The sequence below is a fragment of the Pyrus communis genome, chromosome 12, assembly GCF_963583255.1.
Source record: "Pyrus communis chromosome 12, drPyrComm1.1, whole genome shotgun sequence".
Taxonomy (NCBI): Eukaryota; Viridiplantae; Streptophyta; class Magnoliopsida; order Rosales; family Rosaceae; genus Pyrus; species Pyrus communis.
In genome coordinates, this window is record NC_084814.1 from 5,754,512 (window position 1) to 5,761,074 (window position 6,563).

General features: G+C 42.5%; 1 protein-coding gene across 1 annotated transcript; it reads left to right on the forward strand.

Annotated features, from left to right (window-relative positions):
- The first annotated feature begins 200 nt into the window (after nt 1-200).
- LOC137711054 (homeobox-leucine zipper protein HAT4-like) lies at nt 201-2,435 on the forward strand. The gene is made up of 4 exons (XM_068450256.1): nt 201-544; nt 862-1,178; nt 1,310-1,389; nt 1,484-2,435. Exons 1-4 carry the CDS (start codon nt 352-354, stop codon nt 1,827-1,829), a joined length of 936 nt encoding a protein of 311 aa, XP_068306357.1. The 5' UTR covers nt 201-351; the 3' UTR covers nt 1,830-2,435.
- The last annotated feature ends 4,128 nt before the right edge of the window (nt 2,436-6,563 follow it).

Consider the following 6,563-nt stretch of genomic DNA (forward strand, 5'->3'; position numbering starts at 1 on the left):
ACAAAAAAAAAAAAAACAAAATGGTGGTTGGGAGTGCGAGAGAGGGGGAGAGAGTTGGGCACATTATTTTGGGGAACAAGAACCATGATTGAGATAATTGGGGGGCTTCCCTTCCTGACACCTTAGTCATGATTGAACTTACACACCACTCCCTGTCCATCTCTCTCCCTCTCTATAAAACCACCCACAACTTCCCCACCACCCAATTCCCAAACGTCTCCCTTCCCCTTTCCCTCTCTCTATCTTCAACATCTCTCACAGGTCTTTTGTTCTGAAACTGAAATCAGGACTCAGAGTGAAATTCCCCCTCAAAAGGAAGGAAGTAAACTGAAATTACCCAAAAACCAAACCATGATGGTTGAAAGAGAAGATTTGGGTCTCAGTCTCAGCTTGAATTTTCCTCACACCCATAACAATCAAAGTAGCAGCCGCTTTCAGCTGAATCTGATGCCTTCTCTCCTCCCAACTTCTGCTTCTGCTTCTTCTTCTCCTTCTGGCTTTCTTCCCCAAAAGCCCCTCTGGAATGATCCCTTGCCTTCTTCAGGTTTGTGCTTTTTCTCTTTCTATCTTGCATGTACGTTTCTACTTTCAGATCTGGCTTTACCACCAATTTTCTCACCTCTTTTTCCCGAGAAACGAACACCCTGGAAAATCCCCTTTTTTCCTTTTGGGTTGTCCCTCTTTTTAATTTTCGACATTTTTACAAAAAAAAAACATAGCTTTTATGATTTTCTCAATGTCTGTCTTTCAGATCTAAAACTACAACAAACTTTTCACCAAATTTCAAACCTAACCATAACTTTTTTCCTTTTACGATCTAATTATTGTTGTTTCCTAACTTCATCGCGATCCGACATGCAGATCTAAACTCTAACTCGGAGACGTGCCGGGGCGGGCCCCGATCGTTCCTGCGGGGCATCGACGTGAACCAGCTGCCACCGACGGGCGATTGCGAAGAAGAAGCGGGGGTGTCCTCCCCCAACAGCACCGTGTCGACCGTGAGTGGCAAGCGGAGCGAGAGAGACACCAATGGCGAAGATCTCGACCTCGAGAGGGACTGCTCTCGAGGCCTCAGCGACGAAGAGGACGGCGAGACCTCCAGAAAGAAGCTCAGGCTCTCTAAGGACCAGTCCGCCATTCTCGAAGAGAGCTTCAAGGAGCACAACACTCTCAACCCTGTAAGTGTTACTTGTCTGCCTGCCACTCCCTGCGATTAGTTCTGTTTGGTTGCCGAGAAAATAGACAAAACTTTCTGTTTGGATGCTGATAAAGTCCACTGACACGTACGGTTTCATTTTTTCTGGTGCAGAAGCAAAAATTGGCGTTGGCGAAACAGCTTGGGCTTCGGTCTAGACAAGTGGAAGTCTGGTTTCAGAACAGAAGAGCAAGGTGGGTATTTTCGGCAAACAAAAAACATATACCTAATTTACAGTTATACCCCTGCGGTGCAGGCTTATTTACAGATTCTTTTGTGATTTTACAGAACAAAGCTGAAGCAAACAGAGGTGGACTGTGAGTTCTTGAAGAGGTGCTGTGAGAATCTGACGGAGCGGAACAGGCGGTTGCAAAAAGAGGTTCAGGAGCTGAGAGCACTGAAACTTTCCCCGCAGTTCTACATGCAGATGACCCCACCCACAACACTCACCATGTGCCCCTCGTGTGAGCGTGTCGGGGTCCCACCCAACTCCTCATCGTCCGCGGCCGTTCCCCGGCCCCACTCGCAGATGGGGCCCGTCCAGCCGCATCCGTTGCCCATCAACCCCTGGCCCTCCGCCACGACCGTCCCCCACCGGCCGTTGCCGTTCGATATCTTCCATCCCCGGTCGTAGTTTTTAAACCCGTAAACCGAGCGAGGGCAAGTTGGTCATTTTGCAAAAACAATATAAGAATCTCCTTTACATTTTAGCGCCAAAAAAAAAAAAAAAAAGAAGGAAAAAATCAGGGTGTTGATGTAATGTTATTATTTTGTCTTTTTTGTCAAACTATAAATTTGTCAGATCAAATGGTAGACCAGAAAATCGATGAGGTTCGAACTCATGATGTATTACTTTTCTTTATCATTGTGATAAAGGACTACTTGCAATGTAATGTTACTATTTAGAAAGTGTACGGAGCAAGTGCAAAAAAGAAGCGGTTGTAATAGCGTACCAATTCTTATATAATGTAAAATTTTCCGAAACCTTATGAGGTCGGTCGCTCCAAGATCTGGTGGGTGGGAATATGTGATCTGGTGGCCCTGCATGTTTTGCAGCATCCGACCCATCATTTTCATCATCATCGTCCATCTTCTTGTGTAGATTAGGGTTTGGTGGTGGCACTAATATTTCTACCCCCTAATTCCTTGCTAGACCCAACAATTTTTTGGTAGGGAAAGGGAAGGAGGGCTTTGCCTGTAAAGTGTAATGTTTAATTAAATATTTTAACATTTGTTAACATTAGAGGTTTGTGCATTTCTTTTTCGATTTGAGCAATATTTTTAGTACTTTTTAAGATTTGAGCGATATTCTAATATAATGTTAAGTGACGAGGAAGTGATTCAAGCTTGGGGCGAGAGGTGATTCAAGACTGGGGCGAGGGGTGATTCAAACTTTGAATACGCATGGGTGAGGATATTGTTCTAGTTAATATGGCTATGATGAGATCATATTTAATTATTTATGATTACATATAAACCTCTGCTTGTCTACATTTTGTTTAACATGTATGTACTAAGAGGCGATACAAACTTTGGGTGCGGAGATACGAATACAGATTTAATTAATATGACTATGGTCAAGTCACTTAAATTAGGTGTTGTGTGTTAAATTAATTAGGATTAGATAGGAACCTCTCCTTGTCACCCCCTTGATTGTTTAAAATTTAAAGATCCTTAGTTTGTGGGGAAATAATGCCTAATTCTAAGTGCGGATTATGATTAGGATTTTAGGGATTTAGTTTTGAATGGTTGACTGGTCTCATATTACATAATTCTTAGGGGATTTTACAGTTGAATATTAAGATTATGATGGACCCAAATAAGTGTAATTTTAGTCATGAAACACGTTCTTGATTCTTAGGGTTTGGGTGCGCGCGCGCGCACACACACACACATATATATATATATATATATATATATATCTGTTTGGGCCCAAAATATTATTTTGGGCTGAGCTTGGGATTATTCTAGGCCCAATGACATTTATCTAGAATTTTCTTGTGGGCCGTCCAGTTAAGGCTGGTCAAATCCTGTTGCGAAGAGGATTAGTTTAAATAAAGGGTGAAGTAGTCGATTCTTAGTGGAACATGGAGTTTTGAAGCCGAAGGTGCTTGGGATCAAGAGATGAAGTTGGTTTGTTATGGAGCTTGGTTCAAAGTCCTATTGGAGTTAGGACTGGCCAAAACCTAATCAGCTTAGGTTAAGGAGTTCTAATCCGAGTACGATTCTAGCTCGGCCTTGAAGGGGTTTGCTACTATAAATAGAGGAGGGAGTGCATTGTTCAAGCCCCTCCAATTCAACACGCAAATTGCCCTGCGCAAAGCTTCTCAACACCTTTTGAGATTTTATCCTTCTCCCCTTTCTTCCCGCCAACACATCTTCAGTTTGGATAAACAGCACTCTGAAAGCAATCGGCGACATCTTAAGTTTGGATAAACAACACCGGAGCCGTAGAATTAGCCGATCAATGAGCACTTTTAGTTTGGATAAATAGCACTGCTTTGAGACCGATTGGTTATTTATCCAAGTCTCGGTCGATAAGGATTTTCGAGTCCTTGTTGGTAAAGGTCATCTTATCAGCTTTCTCAGCAAAGTGAGGTGTTACAGGTTATTAGGCTCGGCATATTGAACGCCGGGTCGTTTTATGATTGGATACTCATATGCACACTTTAGAGTTTGGCATTCCGACAGCCAAACCACATTTACCATCAAGACATACATCTCTTTTGAGTATTTGTATCCATATAGTCTGGTGCCAGTTCGGCGTGCTTATACTCTAATGAATATAATCACCGTGATCGAACCCAGTGTCGACGATTTGTGAACTTCGCAAAACTAGCAGCCTTGTCTTCAGGCTTTAGAATTTGAAAGCTGAGGCATGTTCCTTCCTCGGCCGTAGTGGCTAGATCAAGAAGTCAGTGACGCTTTTAACGCAACATCATCATAATTTACACCTCGACCAAACTTTGTCGACTAATTAGCACGCCTTGTACATAACTGAATAACGTAGTTGGCTCATAAGTTACAAAGTTCATGACCATTGAGACACGGTTAGTAAAGAAGAAAACAGTCATGGGTAAGTCAACGACTAATCTTCCAGTCCAAAACCTAGGACAAGATGGCTTACCATATGCACATAATCCTTCTGCTGCCACGACACCTGAAGCTACAAGTGCGACACATTGAGATAAGGAAGTAAATCTCGGCGGTCAGCTTCGTGATGCAAAAATCCCCACCAAAATGACAAAAGGAATTTTTGTTGAAGGATTAGTGGATGATTGTGACGAGGATGGTGGTGAGGCATCTGATCCACCGACTAGGTCATTTATTTAACGACGACTTGAAGTGTAATCTTGGGCAAACTTCCGAGAAGTCGAGTTTGTTAGGCTTGCCTTAAACGACCTGAATGTGGAATACAAAAAGAAATTCTTACGAAAAACTTCTGAGACATGCACGAACTGGCTCAACATGTTGAACAATATGATTATTTGCTCCGAGAAGAAAAGATATCGAAGTCCCTATCCCGAGGAACGATCTACAAGAACCTTATGGTCAGTTATGCATTGGCCAAAGGTGAAGAATACCAATATGCCAATATTGATGCGGTCGAGATAGTGATCGACAAGCCATACATATGCAAAGCATTGGCTCATGTTAACTCCAAGGATGCCAAAACCCATTCGGCCTCTGAAGAAGCTACCATCAAAATGTCGAAAGTTTGTACTTTGACATCACCAAGGCCAATGCCATCTTCGACTAGTTGTTGCTCGCGAAAATTGTCAAGCTTCGGCCAGGGCATAACATTCCCAAGGCTAAGGATTTAAAAGGCAAGACATATTGCAAATACCACAATTCGAACAAGCATACGACAAATAATTGTGTCTTATTTCGCGATGCCAGTCAAAGCTGGATTGACAATGGTAAGCTCAAGTTTCCCGAGAAACAAATGGGCATTGACATCGATCCTTTCCCTGAGGCGACAGTAACCATGATAAATGCTCATCTACCTAGGGATAAAGGAAAAGGAAAGGCTGAGTTCGTTCCAATGCAATTTGCCCCAAAGCAGAACTCTCGGCCATAATTGAAGATTTATTTATTTTCAAATGAGCCACCCAAAGATTTGACCGAACCAGCTATTATCGAGTCAATGTCAGACTCTATCGCAAAGGAAACTGATGGGCCAATGGTTTTATGTAGTCGATGCCAAGCGAGCGTTGTCTTAGCTAAGCCAAAGGAAAAGCCACGTCAGGTCGAAATAGCGTAACAAGTGCTCACAGCAGCAGTAACATCCTAAAAGGTGATTGGTACAGGTTAACACCATAAAGTTTTTGATAGGCTTGGCCCTCAAGTACAAGATAACAAGCCATCTTCGGTCAGACGACGCCTTGATTTCGATGCGCCATTTTACAACGAGGATTATTATGCGCCCAACTCTGGCAATCCAAGTTCACCTACGAACTAGCGCATATTCAGACTTCCTGAGCCACACTATCAGCGCTGGTGTACTTATAACTCTCTTACCGGTATATATACTACGTTGTCTAAATCACAGAAATGTTGACACTAAAGAATAGACTATATGGCCCGCCGACAAGTAGCTCATGATACCTCGGCTACCAAATGGCAGCTGAAGGAAATGGTCGGTAATGAAGATGACCGACAACCTCCGGTGATCATGACCGAGCTGCTCCAAGGGAAGAAGGTGATCGATCGTGACTTTGAATGAAGGAAAAATTTTGTCCTAGCTAAGAACATGTGAGAACATTTGAACACATAAGCAAACTATGAACACTTTAATGTAGGAACGCATTCAAAAACAATTCTAAAACCCATAATTTTCAAAGCCTAGTGAATGGTGAAACACAAGACTCTGTAACAACATTAAAGAAAAGAAATGACTTTGAGATTCATTACCCTTGAAGCTCATCCTTGTTTACACAAGGGATTCACCTAAGTGGAGGGCCTTCAAGTCACCTCCTCGCTCCTTGAATCTTCCTTGTGATTTTTCTTCCTTTTGAACTCCTTTGCTCCTTAAGGACGTGAGGAAAGGAACTCCAAAAGTACCTAAGGTTTGGTACCTTAAGTCTCCACACCAAAGATGTAGTGTGAAGAGAAGATGGATGGCTTAGAGAGATTTTGATGCTAGTAAAATACTCCCTAAGTGGTTGGCCTTTTTAGAGAAAAAGAAAGAAAAGGTTTCTCTTCTTTGCCTCAAGAAAACCCTAGTGAGAGAATGGCTATAAAGTTGCCTTTATACCACCTCACATGTGAGTGCAAACTTGCAATTAACCCAAGTTTGCTACCACTCACCCTTGGCCGGTTTTGACTTTGTTTTTGGGTTAATTTCCATTTAGTTTTAGTTGTCACA

Coding starts and splice junctions, on each gene's coding strand:
- LOC137711054 (XM_068450256.1), top strand. CDS start 352: ATGATGGTTGAAAGAGAAGATTTGGGTCTCAGTCTCAGCTTGAATTTT. Junction 545..861: donor TGATCCCTTGCCTTCTTCAG/GTTTGTGCTTTT, acceptor TCCGACATGCAG/ATCTAAACTCTAACTCGGAG. Junction 1,179..1,309: donor AGCACAACACTCTCAACCCT/GTAAGTGTTACT, acceptor TTTCTGGTGCAG/AAGCAAAAATTGGCGTTGGC.